Below are 19582 nucleotides of genomic sequence, written 5' to 3'. Positions count from 1 at the left end.
AGAATAGAGCTGGGCCAGCGGAAGGGAACACAGCGACAGGCAACACTCAGCAGCCTGTCACGAAAACGAGATGGCCCCATCTAGGAGAGTGAACAATAATCTAGAGGCTCAGGGCAGCGTTAAATACCCTCCCATCTAAGTAAGCAATTTACTTCCTGATAGGATCAACATTTTCACTTGAAGTCCTTCCAGCTCCTTGAAAATGGCCACTTGAGTAGCATAACATTTGGATAATCTAGCAACATTTCAATCCTTTAGGTTAAATATTAAAATAAGAAATTTTAAACCAGTAAACCACTAACTAGTGACATGACCACACCAGCAAATCCATAAGAAAGCATACCAGAGGACCCAAAGATCTTTGGCGATGTGCATAATTGTATCTCCTCCTTGTCACCTTAAGAAGCCACCCAGCTGGACAATGATCCCAGGACTGTGGCTGCTTGTTGCAAACCCTGGAGGAAGGCCGATAGCAAGGGGATCAGTTAGCAAGGATGTGCAGTGAGGAATTAGGAGATTCTTGAAGAATCCTTCAACCCCTTGTGACTCTGAACATGGTGGGGAAGCCCATGGCCTGCTTGCTGCATTCACAGCCTTGCCTTCTGGTACTTCTAACGCTTGCCTGGGGCCCTCTCAGACCCTCTCTTTGCCTCACTTCTTAATCTCCCTCCCCTGTTCCCGGGCTGGGCCAAGGCTGTGTCCAGGGCTTTCGTCTGGCTACAGTAGTGGTCACAGGTCTGGAACCAGAAATGAGTATGTTTTTCAACCAATTCTTAGAACATAGCTTGAGCCTCTATTAAAACTTTTTGAAATCCTTAGGATAATATGAAAAGAAATCCACAGTGAAGCCTTCTAAAGTTAACATGGTCAAAAACAATAAAAATACTGAAATTTAATGTCAAATCATGATAGGTAAGCCAAACAGAAAACTGCTTTCAAATGTTTTGTATTAAAACTCACAAAACTGACATTTAAAAGTTGTCATGGAAATCTTGATTTCCTGCACAGAAGGAAAAAATCCTACCCTTTCAGGTGGAAAGATGGAGAATCTCACAATTCCTCAATTTGCACAGGAAGCCTCAGCCCTGGGGGAGGCTCAGAAAGGTCACTATCTGAGCTTCAGAGAGAAGCAATCAATACAAAATGGAATGAACTTGTCCAGAGAGGTTTGTTCCATGTGAAGCCTGCATTCTTCCCCGGTTGCCGCTGAGGATGTTTTGCTGCTCAGTCTTCAGGATGGGGTTGTAGAAATAGGAGGCGGGGTGGGGGTCCAAGGAAGGGAATTCAAAATCCTTCAGTCGGCTTGGATGTCACGTCCTCTGAGGGGCCTTGTTTGACCCCTCCAACTGAGTGCACCTCTCTTGGGTTCCTACAGCACTGTTTACCCCTATGGAAATATCACACCATGTGCTTCCTTTTCAGAATATTTAAAAAAGTAAAAATTTCCAATAAATACACATGGGTACACATGCACACACATGCTCACACATTTAAGGGCCATGTGATTTAAACCGCCTGGCAAAGGTTTTGTGGTCTCTTACCACTGCCTGGTGCAGGTTGACCAAGGAACCTTGGAGAGAGACTCTTGCCGGCATGGCTGGGCAACCTCCCGGCCTGGATCCACTCCCAGGGCCTCTCATGATGATGTCACTGTCCCAGTCAGGGGTCTGAGCCTAGGCTCTGTGAATGCACATTTCTTGAGCGTTTTTACACTTCCCAGTGAATGTCTAACCAGAAAAAGCCAATGCACATTGCATGAGGGCTCCCAGGTTAAGAAGCAGAGAAACATAATCGTGAATGGAGGCTGTAAAAGTCTTCAGTTGCACTTAAAAAGGCAAAGGGATTCTGACATTGACCATGTAGTTCATCTCATTGAAAGATGCCACCAAGACGAAAGGCTGAGTTTGGAAGAACTCCGAATCTTCTGCACAAACGTTCTAGTACCGGAGACCACGGAAGACAGCACTGCCAGGGGTGGAAGGCTGGTCTGTGATGTAATCAGACACTTAGTGAATTCTGATGCTTATTTTACAAATAAACATTCTCCATACTCACGTTTTCCATAAATGGTTTATTTACTATATGACAATGTGATGACCGAGTGGACAACCAACATTTTTCAACACACCAAAACATTAACCCTTTGTTCACTTCCTACGAAAAAAGAAATTTCGATTTAAATCTTTATAAACTACCTGACACTTCTACAGATCCCTAACCATTGCACCGTAAGTCAGAACACAGGTGTATTGTAATTACTGTGGATGTGAGCCTCTCCCCACTGGGTGGCAAGCTCCTCAAGTCCACTCAGTGAGCGGCTACTGCTTCCGCCCAGAGCCTGGCACATGGTGGGCCCTGGGACACGGCTGGTGAGTGGAAGAGAAAGTCAAGTACTCTCGGAGGAAGCCTGTTCTCTCGCAGGATGGCACAAATTTGTGATCTGTTGATAGTTTTTTATAGCTGTCTTGGCTTGATCCTATTTTCCATGAAGGCCTTCCTTACTGAATTTGTGTGAGGCAGCCACACGCCCAGTTAAAAAACTATACTTCCCAGCCTCCCTTTCGGGGAGCCTTGAGACTCAGCTCTGACCTATTGGTCAGCCACAAGGGGAAATCTGTTGGAGATTTCTGGACAAGTTTTGCTTTCTAAACACAGGTATTGTCCATTCCTCCTTGGTGCTTCCTGCTCTTTCTGCCTAGAATATAGATGTCATAACAAGACTGCGGCAAAAATGGGCAGAGATATCAGCCTCACCTCCCTCAGCCCCTCCACCGGCACTAGCAGCAGAGCCAATAAGGAAAGGGAAACCTCCTGATTTGTGGGAGCCACTGTTTCGTCAAGTTTTCTGTAACTTAGAGTTAAATCTAAACCTTAACTGACCCAGGATGGGGTGATGGTTAAGGAACCAATCAAAGAACCCAGAGAGCTGAAAGTGAGATCTGGGTTGGCAGGCGTGGAACAGGAGGCAATCTGCATTTTGGAGGAGACAGAGACTTTACGAACATCCAGGGCTTATTTGCATAAGTCTCTGGGCCAGATGGGCATCTCAAGGAGAGAGGGGTCACTAGTAATCTGATTGGGCAGTTCTATTTCTCCAAGTGAATGAACACTTTGTCTTTGGGCTTATCATGCCATAGACAATGAATTTAACTTGCTTGAGTCGTCATCCAGACTTGAGCGGACCTAGGGGCACCTCGTGTTGCAAGTTTGCTAATATGATCTAATTTTAAACATATCACTATCATTCTGAATGTAACAATATGCTCTTAGCCGTCCTTCCACAATGTCCTGGCTGGGCTCCGTTCGTCTTCCTGGAACTGAGCCAGTGGAAAAACCAAGGCTTGGAGCCACACCAACCTGCTTTACCCAGCTCCACAGCCAAGCAGCTCAAGACTTCCACCAAGCCACTTAAACACTCAACTCTAGGTCCCTCATCTGTCAAAAGACCACAGCACCCCTGACTTCACCGGATTGTTGGCAAAGAGCCAGGGTGTGTTGTGTACTCCCTGCCTCGCCCAACGCCCCTCTCTCCCCTCACTGCTCATGAGACTCGACTTTGAGCTTCTCTTGCTCTTTTCGATCTGACATCAAATCAGGATCACCACTTTGAAACTCTTCCGTATGCATCTCTGGCCGTGTTGGAACCTGAAATTGACTTCTCACGCATCAAGTAACTGAGTTTGGCACCCTTTCTCTGGGCTCCCCCAGTTCCCGCAGCTATTCTAGCATGCATCTGACATTTGTCATTGGTAAGCATCCCGATATTCTGAGAGGCTCCTGAGCTGGGGACCCTGGTGTATTCGTTGTTCTAGCTCCAGCCCCTAGAACAGTTCTCGGCCTGTAATAAACACTCACAGATTTGTGGAATAATTGAGGGGATGAACGAACTCCTTGAGCATCCTATATATCTTTGTAGCACGGGAAGGTCCTAGTAGAGTGCTTAGACGACGTTTGTGGAATGAAAACATTTCAGTCCTTACTTCCCAGCTTTGGGAACTCTCTCTAACCGCTATCAATTTCTTATCACTTCCTTCTCTCAGTGTTTTCTAATCAGGGCAGCACGGAAGCCCCCGAGAGCTATACCATCCTGTGACTATGTTTTATAGTAGCTCTATTCTTTCAAACTTTCTCCCTGTTAGCCTGCTCAAGGGAGGAAAATTGGGACCTTTATCAAAATAACACTGGCTAGTCTCTGAAAAAAACCAAAAATACCAAGTTGTCCTGGCTTATTAAGTTGAGCACAGGAAGTTGTATATTTAAGAAATTAAAATGGACCCTTGCAATTACACTTTTTAATCATGATGACAGCCACCAGAACTGACATTAACAGGCACTGCTATGTGCCAGGCACTCTTCTAAGCATTTCACTCATCAACCTTATAAGGGAGGTGAGATAATTATCCCCATTTTACAGATGAGGAAACTGAGATGCAAGGAGATTAAGAAACTTGTCTGAAGTTACTGGTAACTGGTGAAGCTGGGATTTGAGTCAAGGCCAGCTGATCCAGAACTGGAACCCTTAACCACTGAGCTACCCTAAAATGTGTTATTATTTTGGCCAAAGAACTTGGTGACATTGACCCAATAAGAACTCTTGGTTTTGACTCATTGAACGGAACTCCGTCTCATGTACACGTCACTCCCCTCTCTCCTACCTGGATCGCAGAGATAACAGCAGAGCAAATTGCACATCAGTTTGCCTAGTCTTATTACGGCCTAGTCACTATTTTCCTATTTCACTTAGAAGAACCTGTAATCTAGTTCACACCCTCCCTTCTCTGCCTATTTTGTAGAACGCGTCGTGCTTGCAGAGAGAGCAAACGGCACCAGTCACGAACCCACGGTGCCATGTGTGCAGTTGGGGCAGGAATGAAAACAACTACACCACAGTAACAATCCGCCATTCTGTCCATCGGCTGCCCTAGAGGGGTCTTAAAGTAGTTTCGATTCACCTTTAAAATCCGCTGCTCTGTGAAGGGCTTGTAACGCTTGGAGGCCCTGGAAGCCTGCCTGAGAAGCAGGGCTGCTATTGGGACTACTGCTGTCCAGCTGTAAGCCTCTTCGGAGGGAAACAAGCCATCCATTCATTGGGCCGTTGTGCAATTTTCCTTCCCCACCAGTCCTCCTAGCCAAGGAGGAGACTTCTTGGAGGAATGGCATTCTGGATTTTTGTTCTTCCTAATGTAGGATTGATTTTTTTATTTTTTTAATTGATTCTTTTTTTTTTCTTTCATGCTTAGTCTCCTTCTGCTCCAACTCCCAACCCTACAGCTTTCTCCTTCTTTTAGCTTTTCTTTCTTCAGCCCCACAACTGGGGGACTGGGCATGAATTGATGTTTATAATCTAGAACTTTTCAATCAATTAGTGAGATGACCGTTTATAATTTACCACCCAACACAGGACACTCTTGAGGAGGAAAGAAGCACTATTAATAACGAGGGAAGGAGTAAGAGGAGTACGCTGGGGCCTTCTCGGGCAAGTCCAGACATGTGGTCACCCCTGGTTTCGCTCTGGTTCCATTGCACAACACCGGAAGAGCGTTTAAATGCTCACCATGCAGGGTTAAAGATAACAGCTTCACTCTTGGCTCTTGGCTCTGGTTCCTAATTGTGTCTTAGATCTTGAACAGAGCATGGTCAATGGGGATTAAATCAGGACAGGTTGTTCTCTTTTTTGCTTACTGCATCTTTAGTCTATACTGATTCTTTTTGTTCTAGTACTGTGTTTTTCAAAAAGGTCACATTCTCAATATCCAAGAGTTTAGTCTATCAGGTCTCCAGTTTGAATTGGAAAGTGACATTGTATAATTGCAATCTCACGCAGATTTTTTTCCATTTTAAATCCCATTTAGGATGTGAAACTTAGTTTAAAATAAATGGACAGTTATGCTCCTTAAGTGTTCTTTGGGATTGATGCTATCCGATCAAGAATATTTTACATGTGTAAAGAGTTTTGTATAATTGCATATATTCTCATTTGACATCCACACCAAAGCCGGGAGGGAGGCAGCAGAATTTAATCTTTTTTTGAACACAGCACATACTACTCTGCGTTGGAATCAAATTACGGCAAGTAGGAACAAAGGTGGCACGGAGAATCAACATCATCAGACTCAACATAGTCTTTTCACACTTCTGCTGAAGTATAAGGTCATTTTAAAGCTACCATTTGCTCGTTTGCTTGGTTGTTTTTTGTTGGTGAGTAATCATTCCACAGTGAGTAGCAAACAGTTTTGATTGTAACCAATAGTCACCCTCCCGCCATATCCTTGCCAGCAGAGCCCACCTCTGCTTAATACTGAACAGGCTGCCTTTCTCAGCTGCCTTTGCAGCCATGGGCATCTAATTACATTCCCATGGGCATCTAATTAATCTTGGTGAATTAAACTGGAAAGGGTGTCTTCCCTAGAGCTTCTGGAAAAAGTCTTCCTCTTTGATAAAAAGAGCCATGCAAGGGAAAATTAGTGCCTCTTCCTTTTGGATACAAACTGAGTGGCTGCGGTCCTTTTGAAACCACGAAGGGGCAAGCCTGGAAGAGGTGCCAGCACACTGAAGGTAGTAGACAGAAAGGTGGAGATCACCTGGGTTGTCTTCCGCCTCAGGAAGCCACGAAACCGATGTTGGAACTACCTACCAACTGTTACATGAGAAAAATTATCTTTGTGTTGTTTTTAAGCCACATCCAGCACACGGTTACTTGAAGTTAACAGTATCCTTAATGATTCACCGTTTAAATGGTATCTTCATAGTTCACGATCAGACTTTGTTGTAGCAAATATGTTATGTTCCTTTTACGCTCTTGAAATGGAATATCTAGATAATAAAACTTACCCATTCATATAATTTTCTAAAACCAATAGCATTCCCTTACTGTAATATAACGGAGAAACATTGAAAATAATTTTAAAGCAGAATACGCCTGTAAATGCATAAACGCTTGGGCACAGCTACCCCGGAAGACACGATGCAATAGTCCGAGCTGGCAGGTCTGTGCTGAATCGCTATAAATATAGTAGCTCTCACATGCAGCCTCCTGCAGGTGTGCTGTGCTGGGGACTCAAATTCCATCAGAGGTGTAGACAGCAGTATTGTGAGTTTTCAAAGGGTGAACAGCTCTTGGTAAAATTCCAAACCAAACAGTGTACAATCTTCCATTGACTTAAGTGGCAGCTGCTTTCTCAGAAGATTCAGCGTATATTCAAACCAAGCAGAAAATGACTTTGTGATGACATGTAACAGAGAGCTAGGATCTAGGATCACAGGATTAGAAACCTATTTTCACCTACATGCATATCTGATGGCACATTTGGAGGTCACTTGGGACTTTGGACAATTCTTTGCTATCTAGAATTGACTGCATATTGCAAAATGTCTGGGGTCTCACCCAATAAACACCGATGGTGATATGTAATTACCGTGACAAACAAAAAGTGCCCCCAGAAGTTTTCAAAACACCCCCTGGGGCAGTCCTGCAACCCTCCCCCTCACCACAGAGGACAGTGTACCGAGGCCAAACTGGTCTGGGGCAAGCGCCCCGGGTCACTCAGCACTCTGGGTGAGCATCAGGAGCATCTCTTACGCCCCGCTCTGCAAGCTGTGGGGAGGCTCCCATTTCTTTGGGCTGGGTGTGGACATGTGGAGAGACAATGTGGAAGCTGGTGGTGGATTGCTTAAAACAAATGCCCTTGCTGACTCTATAGTCAATGGTTCACCCTTTGTCAACACGTGTCTTTTATTTTTACTCACCACTTATTGGGCCCCTACTATATGCAAGGAACTGTGATTACTAGTGGTGGATACAGGGCTGATCAAGATTTCCTTTCTGCCCTCAGGGAGGTAGAAATCTAAAGCAGAAACGGAGAAAGTATCCAATTAAGATCGAACAGAAGTTCTTAGCCTGGGGTCCCAGGAATGTATTTCAATGGATCCTTCAGCCTCTTGAAATTGAAGGTAAGATTGCATGTATTTTCTTGTGTATGTGAGCTTTTTTTTCCTGGGTTGATTTAATCACATTCTCCAAGAACTCCAGGATACTATCGAGTTTACAGATTATACACAGGGCAGGCCTGATAAGTAGGTGGAACCCTATTTGATGGATTTTTCACAAGTTGCCTCTGTTCTAAATATCTCTCTTACTCAAATACTTCTCTCACTGAAATTCTACCAGTACATTCATTTCTAATGAATGGATAGTTAGCCGGGGGCTCTGTGGGCATCATCTTTCTAACAATATTCAGGAAATGGTTACTGAGCTTCTGCTGTGTGCCAGGCACTGAACTGAGGACTAGGGACTCAGCGGTGAATGGAAGGGAGCTCTCAGTCCGTGGAGGAGATGAAGTGGAATATGGTTGCTAGGAGAGCGGCAATGCAGGATGTTTCAGGAACACAGCAGGTTAACCTAACCCCCTCCAGGACAGCAGAGAAGTTGTCAGGAGGGGATAACAAGCCCTCCTGGGCTGCTAACCCTCTGCACTGACTTGGACGTGTGTATGAGCCAGTTGGGCAACGTGAACAGAGGGCTCTGGTCAACGCGGACACTGCCCTGGGCCTAGGGACAGGGGGAGGCGGGGTGATGGACAGTGTCCACCAGCGTCAGGCCTCAGCTGTCTCAGTTTTGCTTGGGTCAGCCACTGGGTGAACAGATCGGGCCTTGTAGGATGACCTGGATAACATGACCTGCATTTTGGTGCATATTTAAAATTCCAACTTCTATGGGCTATCGCTGTTTGTTGCAAGAGTGTGTTTGCAAAGCAGACTGCGGACTATCTGGGATTGGAGAATGAGGGGGAGGGTGGTTTATAACTGGGAAACTATGTGCTGACTAGAACCATGTCGAAAAGCAGTGTGGTTTCTATGGGGTTCATTCTGGAACTAGTACATTTCGGTTTCCCCCTGGAACAAGGCCTTTGCCGGAAAAAAAAAAACATACCTTGGCCATGAAAATGCAAAAACACTCTCCCTCTGTAGCTCCAAGCAGCTCTCTCCCCTGAGAATTAACTTGTCCTGAGGCCATCTTGTCTTTGGAAGCCCTAAAGTAGCAAAACACAGATCTTTTTATGCTTTCCCCTCCTTTACCAAAAAGGAACGGGAATAATTGCCAATTCAGTAGGCTTCTTGCTCTTTTGTGCATTTTAAAGGCATTTGCTGTTTGGGATTTGGAAGAAAATCATGAGAAATGAGAATCTCTCGCTGCCTTGGCTGGAAGCAGTCTCATTGTTTGCAGAGAGAGCTGGTTTCCATGGTTTTGGACTATAGACAGCTGAATTTTTTTTCAAAAGTAGTTTCTCCTTGCAATTGGAGCTAATAAATAGCCAAGGTATTCAGTCTTCCAACAGCGAAAGGTCTTAAAGTTATTCGAAAACACCCTAGGATGTTATCACTCATAACCAACTGTACATGGTTTTTAGTTATGAAAAGTCACGCATTTCTCTCTGGACAGGCCCTGTTTGGCCAAAATTTCTGCTTTATAGAAGGCAGCCAATCATGTTTCAAGCTCTGAGTCTTAGTCTTAAAAGTAAACACATTCCTCTCCTCTAAACGACAGGAGACTCAGGGGATGGTCTGGGAGAGGAGAGCAGGGCAGGAACCTGCAGGACAGAGGCCTGAGCAATAGCCGTGGCGGGGGCCCGCTGGGCTGAGACCATCGTACCGAGGCCACACAGCTGACCCTCCTCCAACCGTGCTGGAGCAGGGCCACCTTCACAGGAGCCATATGGCGCTGTAAACAAACCAACATGTGGAAACTGCCTATTTGACTTTCTGTCGCTGAAACACAATGCACGACAAACGTTTGCTTCTTTGTTTTCATGACGTAGAAAGTAGAACAAACTGGCTAAAATGAAAAAAACATTATTTTTTGTTTTATTGACACTGGCTTGGAATGGAGGAGGATCAGGTAATGAATTTAACAATTTCCATGGTTAGTGGCAGTAGTAACGCCATGTATAGTGTCCCCAATATCTAGGGCAGCAGGCTTTGCTCGGTGGATTGAACCTACAGCCCCGGTCTCACCACCATGTCAACAATCCATGTCACCCTTTAGCAAAAATCTCCACTCTTTTTAAATAGGGGTGAATGCATGGCTGCTGTTAAAATTACTAATATTGCCATAACTTTTTTTGTAGGATGTTATGGTCTTTTCTCCCTTTCCTGAATGTGTGGCTATTGTTCTGGGTCATTTTTTTTGTCATTTGACCCTATATGGCTATTTGATTTTTCTTCTCTTTAGATCTTGCTTTCCGAACTGGATTGTTAGTTCTTTGGGAGCAGAGACTATAGGATCTTTTAATTTTCCTATGTATTCTGTTTTCCCACCTAGAATGGATTTCTGTGTCTCACATGGGAAACCACCTGGGCCTGTATTGGACTGTCTTTGAAATGACATTTTAGTCAAGTAGAACTAGAGATAATCCTTTCCATGTTCCTACCTCTTCTCTAAGTATCATGGTTGCTGAGGGATAGGGGTTTTTTGAGGACCACTTAGACACAAATTGACCACCAAATGTATAAAATGCAGAACAGGATCCACTGGCTAGATTAGCTAAAATTAGACTAATCATGACTTAGAGTGGAGTCTGGGAAGTTAAAGGATTGTACTTTAACCTGTGATGTAAGCATTGCAACATCTTATTTTTTGAAGCCACTGCCCATCCGCTTGGCAAGTACAAGATTTCTCTCCAGTGAGGCTTGAATTTTCTTACTCTCCATTGAATAAACATTTGGCTCAGGAACCATTATTATTTCTCTTCCTTGGGGACCAATCTGAGAATAATAATAATAACAAGCATTTCCTTTCAAGTAACAGAGTACAAAACCTTTCAGGGCCAGGCAGATATGATCAGAGGAGTTTGACGTACCCTCAGAAGAATATTCCTCTGGAAGGAGAAACTCAAGAATGTGTCCTCCCAGGTGAGTGCCCCATAGATCCCAGACCCAAGCCCAACCTTGCCCTCCCCGCCGATCTTTGTAGGTTGGTTGACAAACATCAGGAACATTGCCCCTAACTCAATTCAGTCTTATTAAATGATATAAAGTCACTTTCTCAAGTGCACTTTCAGGTAATCAATACCATTTAAAAAAAAATCATTACAAATTCTGTGATAACACTTTAAAATGAATGGGTTTCAACATTGCTTTCACATTTATCAGGAATCTAAATAACCGTTATGTTGAGATAAAATGTTTCCCCCTCTGGTCTACTGATGTGTGCAGGAGAAGTGTGCACATGGGGAGGGGGATAGAAAAGGGGAGCAGAGTGGAGGAGAGGAGAGAAACAGAGGATGGATGTGTTCATATATGGGGCTGATGCATGTAAGTGGCTTCCCCAACGTGCTTTGAGATGAGAATGGATTGTAGTCATTTCCATTATTCTAATACTCGTGTTTTCTATACTTCAGGACATTAAGTTAGAAGGAATTTTGGTGTATAGGACTTAGAATCAGAAGACCTGGATTCGCATTCCAACTCTGCTTCTTTGTAAGCAATATGAGTTCAGGTAATTGACTTCACCTCTTAGGCTTGGGTGTGCATGTGTGTAAAATGAAGACAATGTCTTCCCCTCAGAATTGCTGTGAGGACTCAACTAGACAGGGTACGTTGCAAACATTGGAAAATGCTAGTTACCATGTCTAGACTCCAAGTGCTTAAGAGTCTTCTTGCTTTTTAAAAACTTACCAGCAACTAACATAAATAACTGACATAGAATAGACACTTTTCAATGCATCAATGCATGATTAACTATACAAAGTTTAATATCTTGGAATGACTTGAATAAGCAAAGATGAAATATTTTGAAAAGTTTTAATATGAATTATATTTCTGTAGGATGTGAAAAAATTTAATTTATTCATTTAATACACATTTATTGAATGTCTCCTAATGTTGGGCACTGAGTACCTACTGGGAAGAACAATGAAGAAATGTGCCCTACAGGAGCTCATAGGATAGTTGGGGAAGCCAGACATGAAAACGGATTATGAGAGCAATATTAATAGAGTTGAGTAACTCTATTGAAATAAATAGACAATTAGCTAGAATGCTTCTTTCCTCAATCATTTGGGATCAATGGGAGTTTATTATTTGTAATCCCTGAGCTCTCCACTGAAGATGGACAAAGACATCTGGATAATTGAGATCCTCGGTTACACAGCTGAGCATACAGTGGTCAGAAATCTTAAAAATCTCCTTTGAAATTTCATTTTAATGTGCTTAGTTCCTAAGATCTCAATGATTAGTGCTTCTCTAATAACTGAGAGTCTGGCTTGGACGTCCCTTCTCTTATTTTCCATATCACCCTTTGATGGAGCGCTGATGAGGGTTGAAACAGTAGTGAAGGTAAGATAGGAAAAGCAGTGTCCCTGGAGGGTCCCTAAGCCTGGTTGTTACCTTATGCTTAATTGAGAGTTGAATGTATGATGAGCATGTCCTCTTCCTGAAGGTGGCAGCAGATGTGATACGCAGGGAGACGAGACCAGAACACAACTACATTAAGCACGGAGGGAAAACCACACGGACCTACACCAGCATGCTTTAAGCCCCCTCACCATTGGAAACCAGTGTCTCTACTCAGGGCACCAGCCAGTCTGATCTTGATGCTTTATGTCTATACATTAATAGACAACTGGCATCCACCATTGTTAATTATACCAGGCCTGCTTGGGAACAACAGGAAACCTTTATCGTCCAGTGCAGCATTTCCAAACACATGGTTGTTGACACTTGCTCCAAGTTGACTCAGTAAATTTCAGAACAAATTCTTTTTTCCCTCTGTTAGCTTAAAATCCAAGTAATTTCCAGTGAAGTGTGATCTCAAGCTAAGTCACAGTAGCCTTCCTATGTGGTCTCCTCTTCTTTTATGGTGACTGTGACTGGTAATGTGTGGATTTATTTGACTCCCTGGACCCCAATTCTTCCTGCACCAATGGGATGTATCCAATCTGGTATCTGTAAAGTTAATGTTCAACTTCCTTTAAAATCTCTTAGCAACTTGTATTGATAGATGAAGCCCAACAAAACACTTAGATTTTTGCTTGAGGATGTCTACCTAATATGTTATTTAAAAATCATAGAGCCAGCCCTGTGGCCTGGTGGTTCAAGTTTGGTGCTCTCACTGCTTTGGGGGCCCAGGTTTGATTCCTGGTCGCAGAACCACACCACCTGTCTGTCAGTTGCCATGCTGTGGCAGCGGCTCACATAGAGGAACTAGAAGGACTTACAACTAGGACATACAACCACGCACTGGGGCTTTGGGGAGGAAAAAAAAGAGGAAGATTGGAAACAGATGTTAGCTCAGGGTGAATCTTTCCCTACAAGAAAAAAAAATTATAAAAATTATGTATGTTTGCACATGTGTGTGTATATATACATACAAATATATATGTATACCTAGAAATATACATATATGTACATTATATGTATACATGTAAATTTGCGTATATATATTAAGTGCTTGGCCATTGAGTAACTGATTTAGCTGTTACTCAAAGGGGAGAACTATGCAATTTTGGGTCATTTTTAGGCTGAGAATTAGGCTTCCTGAGCTCTGGGTAGCTTGTCAGATTACTTAAATCAGGTCCCCGGTCTGCACACCAACCACATGGCAGTTACATTACTGGGATGTTGACATTTTTCTAGGAATTGCTCAACAAGTATGTAAGTGAGCTGACCTTAAAAAAATTCGATGAAAGAAATAGCCTTTTCCAGCTTGAATACATTGCTGCCTAACTCTTCAGGCTATCTAGATTTCCAGTCATCAGTGCTTGGTGACCACCAGAAGTATGCTTCTTTCCCCAGTAGACACTCACACTGTGTTTGCTGAAGTTGGAGTACACAGGTATTTATTGGCCATGTGACCAACATAATCCCCGGGGCCTGTTCCGTGGTGTAACACAGAAAGTTTTTTAGCCTCTGCAGAACGTCTGTGATCGGATTATTGATTTTATGTTTCACTTACCACTTCTCCATTCCACCCACTACTTCCCTCTAGACCATCAACCTATAATGAGGCAGCTGATGTTTGTAACAAATGAGATCAACCGACATTCTGGATGATTTGCAGTTAGTCCTACTTTCAGTCGGCCTTTTCTTTGGCAGAATAATTTATCACCTCAGTAGCTAAATGGCCTGTATTTATCTTTAGTTGAACAAAAATTCTAATAAAGTCACTTATTAACAATTAACTGGGTTCCCTAGAGCTTACCAAATGATGATACTGTTGGAAGACAACTTTTAAGTCACGCATGGGTGTTTTATACTTCAAGTTCTTGAAAAGCTCTACAAGCACTTTCTTTTCCTCTTTTCATTCATTCATTCATTCATTCACGTGATGTGTCAGATTTTGCTGTTGGAGGTTTGATGATAAATGTCATCAATAGGCACTAATGCTTCCAATATGCCGTAGGTTGAATGTTAGTCATTCTTCTCAAAACTACAGAAGTTAGCATCCATTTCTTTGTACCTGCTCTGGGCTCCAGCCTTTCTCTGAAGGGAAACTGTCAAGGTTTCACTTGGCTTTTTCATACCTCCCACTCTCCTTCATCCACGCCACAAACACTCCAAGGTTATGACTATTTAGAGGACCTTTTGCTGGCAGTGACACAGACACGTGGGTGGGGGAATCTCTGATTCAAAGAAATCATCCGACTTTGTTGTTGCTGCTGAATTTACCGTGAAAGGATGAACAAGAGCGGAGGGGCAGACATGTTCGAGGAGAGAGAAATGAGAAAGCCAAGAGCAGCACCAAGATGAGGGGAAAGGCCAACAGTCACCCTCGCCGCCCTTAAGGGGCATGTGGGGGCTGGAGCGGACAGCGACCTTATGGGCCACCTGCCAAGAGGCTGCAGCCCAGGAGCCCAGCCACAATGTCACGCTAGGCCTGCAGGCCTGACCTGCATCTTTGCCTGGCTGTTTGGATCCAGCTTCCTTCCTTGGCCAAATACAATTTACGTCCACTAAATAAAAGCTTCTAATGTTTTCTCTCCACGCTTTGGAATGTTACCAAAACCGGAAAAGAAAATGCCGTAAATCTCTGCTCATCCAGATCTTTCTTGTTCTGAAAAGAAGCCCAGCACGAGCTCCCCATCAGCGGCACGACCTCCTCCAGCTCCTCCAGCCCACACTGAGTTCTCCCTTTGAGCCCCTCCAGATTCTAGGTCTGAACCACGAAATCCAGCCGTTAATCATCTCCACCACAGGGGGGAAGGGGGCCGGGAAATCCCAGGACACCCGGAGGCCAGGATACCCAGAGAGCTGGGTCCTGGGCCAGCTCTGCTTCCTCACAGCTCAGTCAAGTTGTGCAGTCTTAGTTTTCTCCTGTGCATCGTTAAAATCACAGGCTAAATGTCTATAAGCTGACTTGTTGCTTTACAGCTTCAAGTTCATGCATTGCTTAGTCAGTGTCGCTCGTTTCAAGTCACAAGAGCAGAAATTGTGTTTTATATTATATGTGTGCTCTTCTTCTTCACATGGCATCAGAGAGCTGTCTACTCACTTATTTGATGCCCATTTATTGAATCTTTGCTATACATCAGGCACTACTCCGGATGCCGTATAGCTGGTAAGCAAGAGAGATGCCCTGCTCATCCTTGGAGCGTTCAGAGATTCTCGTACATCAGCCAGCATCCGAATCTCCTGGAGGCTTGTTAAAACACAGATCGCCGGGCTGCACCCTCAAAGTTTCGATTTAGTAGGTCTGCAGCCCCCAGATTCGTATTTCTAACAAGTTGCCTGGTGATGGTGATGCTGATGCTGTTGGCAGAGGATCCACATTTCGAGAACTGGTTTGTTCTCATAGCGTTAGCGACAGTGCTGTTTTCTCTAGGCGCTTTCACCTGAACAGCTGGCATCTGAACTCCTCTCAAGAAGGGATCAGGCTTTGTTTGAAAAAATGCCTTGATGAACCTGCTGGGATGGGGTGAGACCCTTTGTGTGTCAGCCAGCACCAGCATATCAGGAAGGGAAGTCACTGCTTAGGGGACCACGGGAGGAATTTGTGGGGTTTGCTCCTAAAGGGAAGTGGGGGATGAATGAAGAGGGTGAGGAGGAAGGCAGGAGAAGCAGGACCAGGTGAAGCACGGGGCAGCCACTCCTTTGAAGGCTTTTGTGTTGTATGCTGTAAAATCTGTCTCTGTTCCCTCTCTCTGCCCTCCCACCCTCCCCTACATCTTCAAAGCAAAGACGCACGAACCCAGGGGAGCAGAGGCCATCAGAAGATAAGGCTCTCTGGAAGACACAAGAATCCTCCAGAGGGTCTTGAGGCTCCACAGGCTACAGAACTGGACTTCGAGGTGGCACTGAAGCCCGTGTTGCCTGGCATTTGAAGGGACAGGAGACTCTCAAGAGCAGCCGGTTACACCATGGCTGAAAGCCAAGTCTTCCGTGGGGTCTTGGAAACCTAGACGAGCATTTGTTTTATTTAGTGTGTTGTAATTTTAAACTTTAGGGCCTTAAAGAAAGAATGAAGCTGAAATTCCATTAATGTTACTATAATCACAATTATAGCATATTGTGCTAGTGCCACAAACTTTTTCAACTTGACAGTTTTCTTTGATCTTGACCACAGACCTGTCACAGAGAAAGGGCTGGTAGTAGTTTTACATTCCTCTGGGGAAACTGAGGCACAAAGAGATGAACGATAAAGCCCTAGTTTAGAGAACAGCTCTCCTGACAGCCAGTCCAGGGAGCTTACCCAAAGGTAACCCTGGGAAGGGCCTTCGTTCCCAGCACACGGTTTTCCTCCCAAATGAGGCAGCTTCAGAGTTCAACTCTAATTCTGAGCTAATCAACACTGAGAACAGCATTTCAGAACATCCCAGTGAGGAGGTTAAATCACTTCATCCTTAACTGAACATCTGATTCTCAAATCCAGATCCTTAGCTGTCTCCTTTAAAATCCGCGTGTCATTCGTCCACAGGAGGGAAGTAGGGTGGAGGGTGATCATACTCAAGCCTCTTTCCATTTTACAGTTACAGACATAAATCTTGTAACTAAACAGCTCTAGAGAATACGAGAACCAGTCATGGCCAAATCCTCTATTTTTTGGCAACAATTGCTCCATCTGTTTTGAGGGTCGGGTCGACGAACACATCAATTCCATTCTAAATCAGAATGATGGGTTTCCTAGCAGCGTAGGGGGCTTCCAGCACTGGTCCAGGAGAATTCCAGGCTGGGCAGGACCCAGAGGCCTCTCCCACTTAACTCGTCTCTTCAGGTGTCATCCCTAGTCAGATGAGATCAAGTTTAAGTGAATCTCCCTAACGGGGACGAGGAGAACAAGATCCCACAAAACCTAGGTCGAGGGGGGTTTGTGGTCCCAAGGAGGAGCAGCTTCCTGTTGGGGGTGGGAGTACTGAGAGCGACCTTTCCTCCCTGCCCTTGTCCCCAGCCCCCACACTTACATACACTCACCCTAGTCTTGGAGATAAAGGAGGGCCAAAACGATATGCCCAGGAACAACAGCAGCTTCCCTGTGTTAGGCTTACTGTGCTGGCTCCATATCCTTCTCTTAAGCGAGAATCCTGCTTCACAGAAGGAGAGCCATGTCGCAGGGACTCAAGGCACCTGCCCTAGTCAGGTGAGAGCAGGTGGAACAGACAGCGTCTGACCCTGTGTGGCTGCAAAGCCCACAGTCTACACCACTGTTCCCCAAGGCCCGCCTGTGAGAGAATAAAAGGGGTGACATTTCCCTTAGGTATACACTTGTGCCGTTTTAATTTGGAGATTACGTTCTTAGTTTTTTGGTGCTAAACTGTCTTTTCTCAAAATTATAGTGATTGTAGATAGTTCTCTCCTCCCCCCTCCCCTCCCCCTCCCCTCCCCCTTCTCCCCTCCCTCTCCTCCCCCTCCTCCCCTCCCCCCTCCCCTCCTCCTCCCTTTTCTTCATCCTCCTCTTCCTTCTCTTATCCCTCCTTTTCTTCTCCTTCTCCTCTTCCTCCTCCTACTTGTCTTTTTTTTTTAATTTTTATTTATTTATTTCTTTTTCCCCCAAAGCCCCAGTAGATAGTTGTATGTCATAGCTGCACATCCTTCTAGTTGCTGTATGTGGGACGTGGCCTCAGCATGGCCGGAGAAGCGGTGCATCAGCGCACGCCCGCGATCCAAACCCTGGGCCGCCAGCAGCAGAGCGCACGCACTTAACCGCTGAGCCACGGGGCCAGCCCTCCTACTTGTTTTTATTCAGCCAAAACCCCCCAACAATCCTATTTTGATGCCATATGTCCATTACAATTTTTTTCTTGGTCCATAAATTCCAACAGTCTGGGACCTCTGTTTTCTATGAAATAACTCATCATAGTTTAAGGCCAGCACAGCTCTGGATCCAGGGCCATATCCATGGCCCAGGTGATGTGCTGAAAATTTGATTTAGGATTCACTCACATGGTCCATTTGGTCCAAGTTTGATGATAAGCTTTAAATAGGATTACTAGGGACGTCTTAGTAAAGGGTCGTCTCTTCTTTACGCTGAAGCCTCTCATTCCTTTAAGATTTCCATTTTCCTTCCTGGATTCTCCCTATATCTGGTTTCTGGTTTGTTGAATTGATAGAAAGTGCTAATCAGTTAATATTCTTCCAAAAGCACTTTTATTCTGTTTTATGCACAATTATTTTCTTTGTATGGTGGAGCCTGAACATATTTTTTCTATTGCAAGTACTCTAATGATTTTTACAAACAGCATGAAATATGACAGCCCCCTTACATTTGAAGGAAGCATTGCAGGCTGGGACAGACCCCTTACATTTGAAGGAAGCATTGCAGGCTGGGACAGACCCCTTACATTTGAAGGAAGCATTGCAGGCTGGGACAGACCCCTTACATTTGAAGGAAGCATTGCAGGCTGGGACAGACCCCTTACATTTGAAGGAAGCATTGCAGGCTGGGACAGACCCCTTACATTTGAAGGAAGCATTGCAGGCTGGGACAGACCCCTTACATTTGAAGGAAGCATTGCAGGCTGGGACAGACCCCTTACATTTGAAGGAAGCATTGCAGGCTGGGACAGACCCCTTACATTTGGAGGAAGCATTGCAGGCTGGGACAGCCCCCTTACATTTGGAGGAAGCATTGCAGGCTGGGACAGCCCCCTTACATTTGGAGGAAGCATTGCAGGCTGGGACAGACCCCTTACATTTGAAGGAAGCATTGCAGGCTGGGACAGACCCCTTACATTTGGAGGAAGCATTGCAGGCTGGGACAGACCCCTTACATTTGGAGGAAGCATTGCAGGCTGGGACAGACCCCTTACATTTGAAGGAAGCATTGCAGGCTGGGACAGACCCCTTACATTTGGAGGAAGCATTGCAGGCTGGGACAGACCCCTTACATTTGGAGGAAGCATTGCAGGCTGGGACAGACCCCTTACATTTGGAGGAAGCATTGCAGGCTGGGACAGACCCCTTACATTTGGAGGAAGCATTGCAGGCTGGGACAGCCCCCTTACATTTGGAGGAAGCATTGCAGGCTGGGACAGCCCCCTTACATTTGGAGGAAGCATTGCAGGCTGGGACAGCCCCCTTACATTTGAAGGAAGCATTGCAGGCTGGGACAGCCCCCTTACATTTGAAGGAAGCATTGCAGGCTGGGACAGAC

At 44.8% G+C, this 19582-nt stretch overlaps 1 protein-coding gene and 1 long non-coding RNA gene across 2 annotated transcripts in view; one reads left to right on the top strand and one right to left on the bottom strand.

Annotated features, from left to right (window-relative positions):
* Nucleotides 1-355: 355 nt before the first annotated feature.
* Nucleotides 356-19582, bottom strand: part of UST (uronyl 2-sulfotransferase) — a 347600-nt gene continuing 328373 nt past the window's right edge. The window contains exon 8 of the mRNA XM_087425210.1: nt 356-455. Within this exon, the coding sequence (XP_087281336.1) occupies nt 394-455 (62 nt within the window). The 3' untranslated portion in view covers nt 356-393. The remainder of the gene's footprint in view (nt 456-19582) is intronic.
* Nucleotides 7816-11509, top strand: LOC147912270 (uncharacterized). Its single transcript, XR_015550145.1, has 3 exons — nt 7816-7950; nt 10822-10908; nt 11397-11509. It is a non-coding gene; the product is annotated as an uncharacterized LOC147912270 (long non-coding RNA).

This window comes from Ceratotherium simum, chromosome 38 (genome assembly GCF_057802395.1).
Source record: "Ceratotherium simum simum isolate JZ-2026a chromosome 38, ASM5780239v1, whole genome shotgun sequence".
NCBI lineage: Eukaryota > Metazoa > Chordata > Mammalia > Perissodactyla > Rhinocerotidae > Ceratotherium > Ceratotherium simum.
The sequence above is the reverse complement of the archived record's forward strand: the minus strand, read 5'-3'. Positions and strand labels throughout refer to the sequence as shown.